General features: G+C 48.1%; 1 protein-coding gene across 3 annotated transcripts; it reads right to left on the reverse strand.

Annotated features, from left to right (window-relative positions):
• On the reverse strand, nt 1-6080 carry POLR3D (RNA polymerase III subunit D). 3 transcript variants are annotated; one of them, XM_078347303.1, is made up of 11 exons: nt 5955-6080; nt 5565-5734; nt 4222-4265; nt 3489-3640; nt 3217-3341; nt 2846-3014; nt 2185-2450; nt 1255-1407; nt 1041-1115; nt 337-436; nt 1-172 (listed from the first exon to the last, which is right to left on the reverse strand). In XM_078347303.1, exons 2-10 carry the CDS (start codon nt 5727-5729, stop codon nt 428-430), a joined length of 1158 nt encoding a protein of 385 aa, XP_078203429.1. In that variant the 5' UTR covers nt 5730-5734; nt 5955-6080; the 3' UTR covers nt 1-172; nt 337-427. The 3 variants fall into 3 exon arrangements, with proteins under 3 accessions (XP_078203429.1, XP_035125946.1, XP_035125944.1); XM_035270055.3 differs by lacking the exons at nt 1-172; nt 337-436 and having other exon boundaries at nt 707-1115; nt 2236-2450; XM_035270053.3 differs by lacking the exons at nt 1-172; nt 337-436 and having other exon boundaries at nt 707-1115.
• Between the last annotated feature and the right edge of the window lie 8139 nt (nt 6081-14219).

The raw sequence follows: 14219 nt of genomic DNA on the forward strand, positions 1-14219 counted from the left end.
TAGAGAAAAAGGACACGGACGTTTATTGAGTGCCTACTGGTCCCGGCCTCATGCAGGGGTTTTCATCTCTTAATAGCCCATGAATCCTCACGCCAACCTGGGGAGGTAGGTATCATCCCCAAGCCTTCATCGCGGCCTCCTCCTCCTCATCTTGAGGCTCCTCTTTCACTGCCTGGGTGATAGAAATGGAAGGCTATCACGTGACCACCATCCATACCAGCTCACTGTTACCAGCCCTTTGGCCCCCGTCTGCTCCACTGCCATTTAGCCAGGGAGTGGGAAGGAGGTACTGGTTATAGAGAGGGGCAAGAGACAACACGTTCAAGTCTCCCGTACTTATCTAAAAAGGGACATCTGAGGCTGGGCCCACTGCTCCATGTCAACACATGAACCCTCTGTGAGGGAGAATCGAGCATCTTTGTTCAGTTCACGTATCCTACAGTAAGAAAGGGAGAACCTGCTCATGCTCATGTCGGATGATGAATAGGAGGCTCAGAAAGGTTAGGTAGTTTGTTCAAGGACACAGAACCAGGAACTGGCAAGCTGGGACCAAGTGCTTAAGTCTCAGACTCAATCCTTGCTGCTTCTAGGAGGAGGGATGGAGCATCAGCAGAAGCTGCAGTTCTGCAGTTCTCACACTTCTGTCGCTGCATCCCAACAGCCCCCAGGAGAAGCCAGCCCCTTCCCACAGACCCTCCCAACCTACCTTGGTAGGATGCATCAGTGGAAGAGATTAAGACATAAATATAAAAATAAATAGCAGGGCCAAGTCCCCAGCAGCAAGGATATGCCAACTCCACGCTGCGGGAAGGTCACTGTGCCATTGACAGCTGCTGTGGGAGGAAGCCCAGGGGAATCTGGGACAATGGCTGCCAACGGCTGGAGTGCGTAGGCTCAGTGGGCCCCTTTCGGGTCTCACAGATTCAAGAACAAAATGTCTGGAGCAGGCAGCAGCCGTGGGCACAGGCGCCGTCCTCCTCCATCTGCTCATTTTACCGGTGTTTGTGATCCAAGAGAGACTCAAAATCAGGGGAACATACAAGTTTGTGCTTCACGTGTCCCAGGACTGTCATCTCCCCTGTCCTACTGTCTCCAAGGCCCACGGACACCAGCTCCTGCCAATTGACAGAGAAGATGATGAGCTGTGAATGGGAATGTGATATTCCCAGGAACCTCCTCCCTTATTTAGCATCGGCAGTTCAATGCTCCTCCACTCCTTAAAGGCTCCCTCCCTGACCCTAGGGAGGCTCTTACCTGCAGGAAGGAGCAGGCAGTTCCCATGGTCACATCCAGAGTCACCTTGCCCAGGAGGAGTTGCACCCTTCCAGACTTGCGGATGAGTAGCTTGCCAACCTGACCCTCTGTCAGATCAGCCAGGGTACAAGCATTCTCTGCCAGTCTGGCTTCCTGTGGACAAAGTCAGAAGATGGACGCTGGGCTAGGAGCTCTTTCTTCCATCTTTCATTCACCCCCTTTTACCCACCAAGAGACAGGCACAGCAAAGGGCAGAATGAGCTCTCCAAAGAGTGCCTTCTACAGCTCTCTGCCATGGTTAAAATATAAAACCCACACCAAACAAATATATAAATGGACAAAATATCAGTAACTGGCAAAGCTAAGTTTCTGGTACACAGCAGTTTACGTTCTCTCCTTTTCTGGGGACAAGGTCTGGTTCTGTTGCCCAGGTTGGGGTGCAGTGGTGCGACCTTGGGTCACTGCAACCTCTGCATCCTGGGCTCAAGCCATCCTCCCCTCTCAGCCTCCCGAGTAGCAGCGACTACAGGCACATGCCACCATGCCTGGCTAATTATTTTATATATATTTTTTGGTAGAGTCAGGGTTCCACCATGTTGCACAGGCCAGCCTCGATCTCTGGGCCTCAAGTGATCCTCTCTCAGTCTCCCAAAGTGCTGGGATTAGAGGCATGAGCCACCGCAACTGGCCAGATGTTCTCCATTTCTATGTATTTAAAGTATTTCCTTATAAAAATTAAACACACCCACCCCACGTACAAGCACAACTGAGGTTGGAGGCACAAAGCCCCACGGCTCTTGCAGGCTCCAAGAATAAACAACCATTATTGTTCAATTTCTGCCAGGGTGGCACGGCTTTGCTTCCCACTACAGGTTACACTTCCCCTCCCAGTCCCTGCCTCTATTCCCACAGGCGTCTGCCTGGGCGTACCCGGTCCTTCTCCTGCTTGATGAGTACCATCTGGCCATCCTCGCCCTGTACCTCTGTCTTGATGGGCTTGATGTCCTGGGTGGGCGGTTGGCCAGGGAGGGTGTCTGGCAGCTGGAGAAACAGCAGTTCCTCCTCCTTGGTGAGGCTTAGCTCCCTGAGCAGCTCTGCCACAGATATGTCCTTCGGGAGGCCTGGGGTCTTCCTGGCTGCTTTGGGAGGAGCCTTCATCTTGGCCTCCTCCTCCTCATCTCGAGGCTCCTCTTTCACTGCGGGGGTGATAGAAGTGGAAGGCTATCATGTGACCACCCTCCACATCAGCTCACTGTTACCAGCCCTTTGGCCCTATCTACTCCACTATCACTCAGCCAGGGAGTGGGAAGGAGGGACTGCTTATAGAGAGGGGCACAGGACAACACGTTCAAGTCTTGTGTGACTTAACTAAAAAAGGACATCTGAGGCTGAGCCCACTGCTCCACGTCAACATGTGAACCCTCTGTGAGAGAGAATCAAGCATCTTTGTTTAGCTCCTGTATCTTACAGCCAGCAAGGGAGCATCTGCTCATAAGCAGCAGTTAGGGCCCCATGCAAGGGATGTCTGATGCCAGGGATTCCTGGGAGTAGCCATGGAATTGGAGATGAGAAGTTAATGGACACAGAGTACCTTTCACAGCAGGTACATCCACCTCCATGTCCTCTTCCTTGGGGCCAGCCAGCCACGATTTAACATCTGGTTCGTCATTTTCTTCCTTAAAAAGCCATCCTGAGTGAGCCAGCGGCAGCTGCACAGGCATATTTCGAGTGTCGTTCCTCAGCCCGGGGTCATCGAGGAACTGCCAAAAAGAATTGGGGTCATCCAGCCTGCTAGCATACGCACTTGGAAAAAAGTCTGCTTTAGTCACTTTCTAACCGAAGATTCCTGCTGCTCCCCCAGATTCCAGGACTCAGTGAGCTCTTCCGCCCCTCACCTGGCTCCCCAGAAGCCCTGTTCTACAGCCACAAGCAAGCCCCTTCCCCAAGCCTCCAGGTACCCACATCGTCCTTCTCCAGCATGCGCAAGATCTGTTTCGTTTCTTCGTCTGTCTCTCTCTTCTCTTTTTTGATGTTGATGATATGAGAAGGTCCCATGTCTGACACATCCACTGTCTTATCCCAGTTTCCTGTGGGAAATCACCCGGGTCACTAGGGATCAATCAGGAAGATGCCAACAGCAAGGAAAACTGAACTGGGAGCAGGGAAATTCCACTGCTCTTGCCCTTCTCTTGGGCAGTCTGAACTCAAATTCACTACTGATTCCTTCTTCGTACCTTTTTTCTTCATCATTTCGGCTGGGCCCTGCTCAAAGATGGAGTGGGACTGGATCACTTCTGGGCGGCCTCGTCCTCGTCCATGCCCCTCTCGCTGTCGGTCTCTGTCCCTTTCACGCTTCTCCTTCTTGACAGTTACTTCTTCCTTGGGCCTGGAAAAGAGAATGGATTCGGGAAACCACTCACTCACTGTGTCTCCGAAAACTGGCCTTAATCTCCCATACCACCTCACTCCAAGACAGTGGAGAGTCTGAGCCAATAATTACACTATGAGAAGCAGAATCCAGTTCTAATTCTAGCACTTTTCTCACTTCCTTGATGAGGCAGGATTTTTTCAGTTTGCTTTACTTTACCTTGTCCAAAAATGTAGATTTTTTTTTTTTTTTTTGCATTGGGACTGAAAGCAGGAAGGCAGAAATCCAAAGGAACTTCAAGGAAAGTATGATACATCTTTGTTTAAACTAGTGGCTCTCAACTCTGGCCATCAAAGAGAATCACTCCATTCCACTGCCAACAAATTAAATCACAATTTTTAGAGATGGAGCCCTAGACACCAATATTTTTTTTTTAAACTTACACATCAGAATCACCTAGAAGCAAGGACTGAAAATCACCAGTGAAAAGAACTAAAAACATAAATTTGTCAGAGCCACAAACCTAGTTACTTCCCCCAAAGCCCCATATTCAGAGAAAGTAAATAAGGGGCAAGTATTCAGAAGGCCTAGCTACTTACTCTTCTTTGATCTTCCGACTGATGATATTTGGGGTGAAGGTTTTCTGAAAGCAAAATACAGGAGTCACTGATGTGTTAGGTCCTGACCCCAAAGTACAGAGGAAAAAAAAAATTCCCAAAGGGCACTGTCTACCAACCAAGGCCAACATGGTTGTCTTTGGCACGTTCCACAGTGCTGTCCGCTTTACAGAGACAGACATGTGACTGAAAAGAAGGAATGTCATGGTGTGGTGGCAGTGGAGTTACACATAAAAGAAAGGGGCACCAAACCTCATTTTTAACCAGCAGCCTTAGGTTCTGCCTCTGAAAGAATACCCTCTGGGACTTCTAAAAGCAAAGGAATTTCTCTAGTCTCACCTCTCATCTTCAAACTGCTATAGAGACCAGTGAGTATCATGAGAGAACAGCTCTAGCACCAAGACATAAGTAGGGAAGACCACAGATCTGCCAACACTCTCAATCAGGGGATTATAGACCGTCACAATTTTCCAAGGCAAAGTTAGGTGTTTTTTTTCTTTTGAGAGGGAGTTTCACTCTTGTTACTGTGGCTGGAGTGCAATGGTACGATCTCGGCTCACTCCAGCCTCTGCCTCCCAGGTTCAAGCGATTCTCCTGCCTCAGTCTCCTGAGTAGCTGGGATTACAGGCACCTGCCACCACACTTCTAATTGTTGTATTTTTATTAGAGACATACCCAGCTAATTTCTGTATTTTTTGTAGGGGTTTCACTGGCCAGGCTGGTCTCAAACTCCTGACCTCAGGTAATCTGCCCACCTCGGCCTCCCAAAGTGCTGGGATTACAGGCGTGAGCCGTGGTGCCCAGTCGCAAAGTTAGGTTTTTAAATACTGCTTTATTCTCCTGCCATCCTGACCCTACCCCTTTCAGAGCTACTCTTGACATCCACAATCATATGCACATGGGAGACCACAGAGCCTCAAATGCTATGCCTAGGATTCATCATACTCTAGATAAAAAGTCTGCACACTGAGATGTTGAATTCTGAACTCTCTAAGACTGTGAGGTTTATGCCTGCCTGGCTTTCATGGGCTTGTTATAGATGTCCAAACACACAATGAAAGTAAATAAACACTGTTCAAGTTGCTTTTGAACAACGTTAACTAATTAGGACTCTCTATCCTTCAACCACCTCTGAGAATCATTTCAACATCTGTACTCAGTACCTAGATTTGAAGGTAGGACAGGCTCCCTAGAATGTAAAGAGGAGTAGGCGTGAGGCCGAACAATACTCCAGACACACAGTAGGCCCTACACGAACATTAGTTGAATCTCGCGGCTTGGAATTCAAGGTAGGTGAGTTTCTTTAGAAACGCGCCGTTGGGTACCTTCTTGACTCCCCCGAGGGTGAGGTCCCTGGAACGGATGGAGGGAAGGCGGCCGGGAGTGAGGGGGGGCGCCGGCCGCCGCCCGATGAGCCCCCGAGCCCCGGTCAGGAGGGGTCGGGGCCCTCCCGGAGTGCTGGGCTCGCCGGCGGCGTTTCCTTCCGACATGTTGCCTGGCAAAGAAGGGACAACGAGATGACCAGAGGGGATTGACACGCGGACCCTTGCGGAACCCCACCCACTTGGCTTCCGGTTCCCCACTCAGCGCGTCCTCCAGTGGCGTCTCTGCTCCTCCCCTCCCACGTGGCAAGACTCCCCAGACCACCCAGGTGAGAGCCCTCGTGACACGCCCTGTCTCCAGGACCCCCGCCCAAGAACCAGGCAGGGACTCACCCGGACCGCGGCCCCACACCACGCTCACGACTTCACCAGAGACGCGACCTGCAGCTAGCCTTCGGTCTCCGCGCCGAACGGAAGTCTGCGTGGCATGGTCTGGGCGCCGCCATGTTGGCGCGGGGCGGAAGTGATGTTCTGGGGGCGGGACTGAGCCACAGTATTTATTAGGCGGCGCTTCGCTCCCCTCCGCCTTCTCTTCCCGGTTCTTCCCGGAGTCGGGAAAAGCTGGGTTGAGAGGGCGAAAAAGAATAAGGGGACTACTGTTCTGGGCTACGCTGTGACGTGGCGTTCGGGGGTCTTAGGCCTCGGGCGGGGGTGTGGAGGCGCCGAATTCAGGCTCCTGGGCCTTGTTGGCCGCCACGCGCAATGTGAGGAATCGCCGCGGCGGAGCCCCTGGGAGCTTTGGGGTCGCTGCTCGGGATGGGGCGAGGGGCGCGGCGCAGAGAGCGAGACTTGAACTCAAAGTTGGGGAGTCCTGGGCCACGCCGAGCCCCGTCTCGGGTTCTCCATGGTGACCTTGAAGTGGACAGTTCCTGCGGGCAGCGGCCTCGCCCACTTTTGAGGACCCCCTTCCCTGTGCTCCTGGGGGGGTTCAGGGGTGAGGCTGTGGGGGGCAGCGTTGGAACAGCCGCAATGGACCAACCGGTACCCAGTCACAACCGCCTTGGGCTCACGACGGCGGTGGCCCTCATGTGCGCTCTTGGTGAAAGCCTGCACGGAATCGGAATACCAAGTTTGCTCTACTGTTGGAATTTGAAAAACTTCGATTGACTCCGATGTTTGTGATTTCACATAAAAAGTGTCATTTAATGTTACCCCCCAGACCATGTAAAAACCATGTAACAATATTACGGGGAGTTTGAGGAAAGGAAATCATTTCTATTCGATTGCCACGTAGAGTACTACTATTAAAAATTTTGTAATATATCTAGTAGTCTTCACAAAGTTGTCATATTCTATCACAATTTCGTATCCTTTTTCTTTTGTTTTTTTTGGGGGGAGGCGGGGAGAAGAGGGAGACGAGGTTTCTCTCTGTTGCCCAGACTGCAGTGGTAGGATCGGCTCACGGCACCCTCTGCCTCACAGGCTCAAGCCATGCTCCAACCTCAGCTTCCCGAGTAGCTGGGACTACAGATGCATGCCACCATGCCTTTCCCCGCTCCCCCCGTCCCCCACCTCGTAGAGATGGAGTTTCACTGTGTTGCCCAGGCTGGTCTTTAACTCCTGAGTTCAAGTGATCCCACCCACCTTGGCCTCCCAATGTGCTGGAATTACAGGCGTCAGCCACCGCGCCTGGCCTGTATCCTCCTTTTCCAAATAACATTTCTCTGTTGCCACATCAAAGACTGTGTCGTTCTCCAGTGGCTGTATCATGATTTAAGTATTTTCCTGATTGTTCCTTTTTTTCCTGTTTTAAATAACGTTGTAGTGAATATGTGGTACATTCGACGTGCTTTTTGTTTGTTTTCTTTTGGATTATATTCCTGGGATAGATTTCCCGTCCTGGGATAGCTGGCCAAAAGAAGATGCATTTTTTTTTTTTTTTTAAGTAAATTTTTGGGATGGGCATCGTGGCTTACACTTGTAATCCCAGTACTTTGGAAGGCAGAGGTGGGAGAATTTCTTGAAAGGCTCAGCAGTTCAAGGTTGCAATGAGCTATGATCTGGTCCCTGCACTCCAGCCTGGGTGACACAGCAAGACCCTATCTCTAAAAACATTTTTTAAATTAAACTTTTTATTTTGAGAACATTGTAGGTTCATGTAGAGTTGTAAGAAACAATATAGAGAGATCCCAAGTACTGTTCACTGTTTTCCCCCAATAGTAACATCTTGCCACCAGGATATTGACATTATTACAGTCAAGATAGGAGAAGTTTCCATCACCACAAGGATCTCTCTAGTTGCCCTTTTATAGCCACACCTCCCTCCCCCACCTCCTCCCACCACTAGTCTGTTCTCGATTCCTGCCATTTCGTTATTTGAAAAGTGTTATATAAATGGAATCGTACAGTATGTGACTTCTTAGGATTGCTTTCTTCACTCGGCATTGTTCCCCAGAGATCATCCAAGTTGTGTGTGTATCAATAGTTCCTTCTCTTTTATTGGAGCCTATTCGTGGTTTGTTTAGCCATTCACCCTTTGAAAGACATCTGGGTGGTTTTCCGTTTGGGGTTATTATGAATAAAGTTGCTGTGAAAATACACGTACGGGTTTTTGTGTGAACGTAAGTTTTTATTTCTCTGGGATAATTGCCCATGAGTGCAATAATTGGGTCATATGGTAGTTGTATCTTAGTTTTATAAGAAACTGCCAAGCTGTTTTCCACAGTGGCTGTACCGTTTTGTACATGCATATTTTATGGTTCTTCATTCACTTTGCTAAATTGCATTCAAGGCTTGTGCGGCCGGGATCGGTGGCTCACGCCTGTAATCCCAGCCCTTTGGGAGGCCGAGGTGGGCAGATCACTTGAGATCAGGAGTTCCAGACCAGCCTGGCCAACATGGCAAAATCCTATCTCTACTAAAAATACAAAAAATAGCTGGGCGTGATGGCGCACGCTGGTAATCCCAGCTACTCTAGAGGCTGAGGCACAAGAATCGCTTGAACCCGGGAGGCAGAGATTGCAGCGAACTGAGATCTCACCACGTGCTCCCGCCAGGGCAACAGAGGGAGACTCTGTCTCAAAACCACAAAAACAATAACAAAAAAAAAAAACCCACAAAAAAAAAGGATTGTGCTGAAATGCATCAACACTAAGAACGTGTGTATATACAATAACCAAACACACATATTGTGGGCTCTTGGTGGGGTCCTGGGTGAGGCTGTGTGGGCAGCCCTGAAACAGCCACAATGGATCAACCAATGTCCAGTCGAACCCACCCTGGGCTCACATCAGTGGCCCTCGTATGCATTCTTGGTCAAAGCCTGGAAAGAATCTGAATACCAAGTTTGCTCTACTGTTGGAAATTAAAGAACTTTTATTGGTCAGGCATGGTGGTGGGTGCCTGTAATCCCAGCTACTTGGGAAGTTGAGGCAGGAGAATCCCTCGAACCTGGGAGAAGGAGGTTGCAGTGAGCTAAGATCATGCCATTGCACTCCAGCCTGGGTGACAAGAGCAAAACCCCACCCCCCCACAAAGAACTTTTATTGATTCCAAAATTTGTGTGTGTGTGTGTGTGTGTGTGTGTATAATGGATATATATATATATATATATATATATATATAGAGAGAGAGAGAGAGAGAGAGAGAGAGAGAGAGAGAGAGAGAGACAAAGAGAGATAGTATATAAGAATATATAATTTTGGGGCATAGTTGCACCCACCTGAGTAGTCCCAACTAATCAGGAGGCGAAGGAGGGGGGGATCTATTGAACCCAGGAGTTCAAGGCTGCTGTGAGCCCTGATTGTGCCACTGTACTCCAGCCTGGACGACAGAGGAAACTCTGTCTTAAAAAACAAAAACAAAAAAACCAAAAAGAGAATATATAATGTTTTGGCCAAATCCTTTTGAGTATTGGCTCCTAAAATTTAAAACTTTGTTTGCCAATTTACTAATATATTAATATTTTGTTATGTTGTTTTCTTTTTTCTTGAGACGGAGTCTCTCTCTGCCGCCAGGCTGGAGTGCAGGGGCGCTATCTCGGCTCACTACATCCTCTGCCTCCCGGGTTCAAGCGATTTCTCCTGCTTCAGCCTCTCCAGTGGCTGGGACTACAGGTGCCCACCACCATGCCTGGCTAATTTTTTTTTTGTATTTTTAGTGGAGACGGGGGTTTCCGCCATGTGGGACAGGCTGGTTTTGAACACCAGACCTCATCATCCACCTGCCTCAGCCTCCCAAAGTGCTGGGATTACAGGTGTAAGACACCACTCCCGGCCTGTTACATTGTTTTCTAAACAGACCTTTTTCAGCTTCTTTCTCCATGTTGATTTCACAATAATCAAACCAGACCAGTACCCTTTTCCTGTTCCCTACAGAGCTCCACACAGCACCCCTCAGATTCCAATTAGAGGACTGGATGAAACAGCTTTGATTTCATTCTGTTGGGCTTTGAGGTTCACCACTTAGTAGATTTTTTTGATTATTTTGAATTTTTTAAAATATTTATTTTTGAAAATTTGGAAAAATTTTAAAAACACTGAGAAGAAAAAGCTATCCATTATTATCCCATCAAATGTTTTATGTACTTGAAGTCATTTTTCTATGCATTTAGATTTTTAAAAATTGGGATCTTTCACACACGGTTCTTTAAAAAATTTTATCGATTTATTTATTTTGAGACCGGGTTATGAGACTGGCTAATTTTTGTATTTTTGGTAGAGACGGGGTTTTGCCATGTTGCCCAGGCTGGTCTCAAACTCTTGGGCTCAAGGAACCCACCTGCCTCAACCTCCCAAAGTGCTGGGATTACTGGCACGAGCCACCATGCCCAGCTAGAGCTCAGTTTCTTATTACTAACATTTGATTTTCACAAATATCATAATAAAGACAATAATCTCATTATAATTTAACAATCAAACTCTTAAGAAAAAATACAGTTTTCTGGTCTAAATGCAGGTCTTAGAAGGTATAACAGGTTCTGTCAAAAACCTGTTCATGTGGATTATTATTATTATTTTTTGAGACAGAGAGTCTTGCTCTGTTGCCCAGGCTGTAGTGCAATGGTGTGATCTCAGCTCACTGCAACCTCCGCCTCCCGGGTTCAAGCCATTCTCCTGCCTCAGCCTCCCGAGTAGCTGGGATTACAGGTGCCCACCATCACACCTGGTTAATTTTTGTGTTTTTAGTAGAGATGGGTTTCACCATCTTTGAGGCTGGTCTCAAAGTCCTGACCTCAGGTGAGGTCACCCACCTCAGCCTCCCAAAGTGCTGTGATTACAGGCGTGAGCCACTGCATCTGGCTTTTTTTTTGAGACAGGGTCTTACCCTATCACCCAGACTGGCGTGCAGTAGCTATTCACAGCCACAATCAGAGCTCACTGCAGCCTGCAACTCCTGGGCTCAAGGGATATTCCTGCCTCAGCCTCCTGTGTAGCTGGGACTACAGGTGTGTACCACCATACCCAGCTAATTTTTAATCATTTTGTAGAGACAATCTCATTGTGTTGCTCAAGCTGGTCTCAAACTCCTGGGTTGAAGCGATCTGCCCCCTTTGGACTCCCAAGTTGCTGGAATTACAGGTGTGAGCCACAGCGTCCGGCCTCCTGTGAATTCTTCATGGGCATTGAAAATGAATAACAAACTGTTTTGAATATGTACTGGCAGAATAAAAGGAATGCATAGTATGAGAATGCTATCCACGTTCAAGCTATCACATGTTCTCTGTGTAATTTGTCCTTGTTTATTTGCATCATTTTGCAAGCCATTCTTTTGCTGGTTCCTCCTTATCACCTTGACCCTACATGTTGGAGAGTAGAATTCTGTTTTAGGAATTCGCTCCTATTTTCTCTGTACTTGGTGCCTTGAGAGTGGTCCGGTTTCTCAGCTTCAAGCGTACTGTATGCTGACAAGTCCTAAGTGCTCATCTCAGGTCCAGTGCTCCCTGAATTCCTGATGTGCCTCTGCCTAGTCCACACCTCCAGTCGGATGTTTTTTTTAATGAGATAGGGTCTTTCTTACTCTTTCACCCAGGCTGGAGTGCATCTCAACACCTATATCCACAGCCAAACTTTTTTTTTTTTTGAGACAGGGTTTTGCCCTGTTGCCCAGGCTGGAGTGCAGTCACATGATTTCCACTCACTGCATCCTCTGCCTCTCGGGTTTGAGTGATTCTCCTGCCTCAGCCTCCTGAATAGCTGGGATTATGCCCAGCTAATTTTTGTATTTTTAGTAGAGATGAGGTTTCACCATGTTGGCCAGGCTGGTCTTGAACTCCTGACCTCAGGTGATCGATCCACCTTGGCTTCCCAAAGTGCTGGGATTACAGGCGTGAGCCACTGTGCCTGGCCACATACACACTTTTTTTGATCTTTTTCCTCAAACTACTTCTCCAAAGTGGTCCCCATCTCAGTAAATGGTAACTGCATCCCGCTACTTGTTCAGACTAAAAATCTTGCAGGTTTTTTTTTTTTTTTAAATGAGATAGGGTCTTTCTTACTCTGTCACCGAGGCTGGAGTGCAGTGGTGCGATCTTGGCTCACTGCAGCCTCAACCTCCCAGGCCCAAGTGATCCTCCCACCTTAGCCTCCTGAGTAGCTGGGACGACAGGTGCACAGCACCATGCCTGTCTAATTTTTAAATTTTTTGTAGAGATGAGGCTTCATCATGTTGCCCAGACTGGTCTTGAGCTCCTGAGTCTCAAGCGATCTGCCCACCTCAGCCTCCCAAAGTGCTGGGATTATAGGCATGTGCCTCTGCACTCAGGTTTGCGGTTCTGGACTCCTCTTTTTCTCCCATGCACTACATCTAGTATGTCAGCTTCTCCAGGTTCATCTGGGATCTTCCCACTTCTCACCACCTTGACCCAGGCCACCATCACTTTTTGCTGATTATTATAATTGCCTTCTAACTGGCCTCCTTCCACCTGAGTCCTCCAAGTCTAGTCTCCACATAGTGCAACTGACATATTTCACATTAGGTCACATCTCTGCTCTAAACTTCCGAGTGGCTTCCCATTTCAAAGTCGAAACCAGAGGACTTAGAATGGCCTGCGCCACGGCCCTGCATAATCTCTCCCTGCACCCACCTTTTCTCCAGTCTCAACTCCTTGCGCACTGGCTCCCCCTGCCGTTTCTGGACCGCAACTAGCACCATACGCCTTCAGGACCCCTGCACCTGCTACCTGGAGTGCCCTTCCCCCACAAAATTCTGCATGGCTCCGGCCCAGCCTTTAATCAGGTGTGGTTTTTTTTTTTTCTTTGTTAATCTCAAAGTCACCTTTTCAAAGAGTCCTTCTTTGATGGCTCAATTTAAGATCGTAACTCCCTACTTTCCTATCTCCACTTACTGACTTATTTTTCTCTAAAGCATTTATCACCACCCAACAGACTATAAAGTTTGTTTACTTACTGACTTACCTATTTAATTATCTGTCTTTCCCCCACCAGAATGTAAGCCCCATGAGAGCAGGGATTTTGTTTTTGGCCCTCCTTTCCCTGCCCACGACTGCAGGAGCCTCATTGCCTGAATCCGTGCCTGATATATAGATAAGCACTCAGTGAATTTTTTTAATGGATGAATAAATTCCAATTTGTGATGAGATAACCTAGAGAATCAGGATGTGCATTAGAAAAATAAGAGTAAATTGTTTCCAGAAGGTAACTGAATTTTGGCACCATTGATGTCAAAGCCATCTGTGAGTTGTATTTTCATGTCTCCTCTATAGGTTCCTCTGTAAGTGACTCTTTTTTTTTTTTTTGAGACGAAGTTTTCACTCTTGTTACTCAGGCTGGAGTGCAATGGCGCGATCTCGGCTCACCGCAACCTCCGCCTCCTGGGTTCAGCCAATTCTCCTGCCTCAGCCTCCTGAGTAGCTGGGATTACAGGCACGCGCCACCATGCCCAGCTAATTTTTTGTATTTTTAGTAGAGATGGGGTTTCACCATGTTGATCAGGCTTGTCTCGATCTCTTGACCTCATGATCCACCCGCCTCAGCCTCCCAAAGTGCTGGGATTACAGGCGTGAGCCACCGTGCCCGGCCTGTAAGTGACTCTTAATAGAGTAAGTGTGGCAAGTTTTGGGTGCATGGAAGGAAGGCTTTTCATCATGGTGATTGTTTCTATTCAGTATGTCACACTCTTGTCCTGGTATCTTTTTTTTTTTTAAGACAGCCTCACTCCATCACTCAGGCTTGAGTGCGGTGGTGCAAGCTCAGCTCACTGCAACCTCCTCCTCCCAGACTCAAGTGATTCTCCTGCCTCTGCCTCCTGAGTAGCTGGGACTACAGTTGTGCACCACCATGTCTGGCTAATTTTTGTATTTTTAGTAGAGACAGGGTTTTGCCATGTTGAACAGGCTGGTCTAAAACTCCTGACCTCAGACAATCTGCCTGTCTCAGCCTCCCTAAGTGCTGGGATAATAGGCATGAGCTACCATGCCCCACCTTGTCCCGGTACCTTGCCAAGCAGTGCACACTGGTGTTCCAAATTTCCTACATCATATTCTTTCACTTGGGGTATAACTCACTGACTACTCCAGTACTGCTGTTCTATATGAGTCCTTCTACTTACGATTCTCTTTCATCATTGTTCTTGATCTTTGTCCCTTGAAGTTTCTTCTGTCCCTCCAACATTCTCTCAGTGTCTCTTCTGTAGTTTGTC

The sequence above is a fragment of the Callithrix jacchus genome, chromosome 13 (genome assembly GCF_049354715.1).
Source record: "Callithrix jacchus isolate 240 chromosome 13, calJac240_pri, whole genome shotgun sequence".
In the NCBI taxonomy this organism is placed as follows: domain Eukaryota; kingdom Metazoa; phylum Chordata; class Mammalia; order Primates; family Cebidae; genus Callithrix; species Callithrix jacchus.

What these genes read in the sequence shown, in the direction of transcription:
- POLR3D (XM_035270053.3), bottom strand. Translation starts at nt 5,729, where the DNA reads ATGTCGGAAGGAAACGCCGCCGGCGAGCCCAGCACTCCGGGAGGGCCC. An exon ending in GGATGTACCTGCTGTGAAAG is followed by an intron (nt 2,451 to 2,845) that starts GTACTCTGTGTC and finishes TCACCCCCGCAG; the next exon opens with TGAAAGAGGAGCCTCGAGAT. An exon ending in TCAAGCAGGAGAAGGACCGG is followed by an intron (nt 1,408 to 2,184) that starts GTACGCCCAGGC and finishes CTTTGTCCACAG; the next exon opens with GAAGCCAGACTGGCAGAGAA.